This window comes from Mirounga leonina, unplaced genomic scaffold, assembly GCF_011800145.1.
Source record: "Mirounga leonina isolate KUSES-001 unplaced genomic scaffold, KU_Mleo_1.0 Mir_347, whole genome shotgun sequence".
Classification (NCBI taxonomy): Eukaryota; Metazoa; Chordata; class Mammalia; order Carnivora; family Phocidae; genus Mirounga; species Mirounga leonina.
Window position 1 is genome coordinate 390,501 of NW_023270696.1, and position 1,128 is coordinate 391,628.

Here is a 1,128-nt window from a genome sequence, read left to right on the forward strand (position 1 = left end):
ACCTGCCTCCGGAGGGGACCCTGGTCTGGGTGAGGCCCCCAGGCCCCAGGCGTCTCCGTCTGCTCTCCGCGTGGGTGTGTGTGTGGCCGGGGCTCTGCTGCTCGCCTGACCGCCCGTGTGCCCTTGCAGGGCTCACTCCCTTTCTGCACAAGGACACAGCTGGTGGCTGTGTGGATGCCGTGGCTGGAGGCCCAGCCCACTTCGAATGTGAGACCTCTGAGGCCCACGTGCGCGTGCGCTGGTACAAGGACGGCACGGAGCTCAGTCGCTCCAGCCAGCGCTTCTCGCAGGAGGACGTGGGCACGCGGCACCGGCTGGTGGCAGCCTCGGTCACCAGGCAGGATGAGGGTACCTACTCATGCCGCATGGGTGAGGACTCCGTGGACTTCCAGCTGCGTGTCTCCGGTGAGCTGCAGCCTCCAGGGCTTGGTGGGTGGGGAGCAGGTCCGGCTGCATCAAGGACCTGTGAGGCCAGGCTGTCCGGCCCTTCCTTTCTTCCAAGAATGCCCGGGAGGGGCAGTCGCTTCTGGATTTGGGAAAAGAAACTTCCCACAGAACTAACATTTAGATGAGAAAAGACGTGGGTGTGGAAAAGAAAAGATAAGAGGGAAATTCGCAGCCCCCTTTCTCCTTTGAAGATGAAGAAGTGAGGCAGGCAGGACCCAAAAGGTGCTGGAAGCGTTCTCAGCAGCTTAGATTGGGATCTTGATGCCTAAGGCCCTGGCTCTTTCTAGAATCTCTAGGGGCCTCTTGGCAGATTCTGAGTCCAGCTTTGTCTGAGGCCCAGCCCTTAGTAGGCTCTCGGCCACTGCCCTCCAGGCCTCCCTCTGTCTGTCCCCAGGCACTGGCCTGGCTCTCCATCGTGGTGCTCAGAAGCTGCTCCCCGCCATGCCTAGGAGGGGTCACGGCGTCAGGTCCCCCTGTGCCCGAGGAGGGTCCTACCGGCAGCACCTGACCGTGAATGATTCCCAGGGTTGCCTGGAGTCTAGAGCATGCTGTGCCCTGGCTCCAGGACTTGGGGGCCCTCACCGCAGTGGGGCTTCTGACCGTACATCCCTCTCTGTCCCCAGAGCCTGCAGCTGTGTTTGCCAAGGAGCAGCCAGCACGCAGGGAGGTGCAGGCCAAGGC

General features: G+C 62.4%; 1 protein-coding gene across 1 annotated transcript in view; it reads left to right on the forward strand.

Annotated features, from left to right (window-relative positions):
* Window positions 1-1,128, forward strand: part of OBSCN (obscurin, cytoskeletal calmodulin and titin-interacting RhoGEF) — a 132,354-nt gene that overhangs the window by 8,823 nt on the left and 122,403 nt on the right. The window contains exons 8-9 of the mRNA XM_035029912.1: window positions 130-405; window positions 1,071-1,126. Of these exons, the coding sequence (XP_034885803.1) occupies window positions 130-405; window positions 1,071-1,126 (332 nt within the window). The remainder of the gene's footprint in view (window positions 1-129; window positions 406-1,070; window positions 1,127-1,128) is intronic.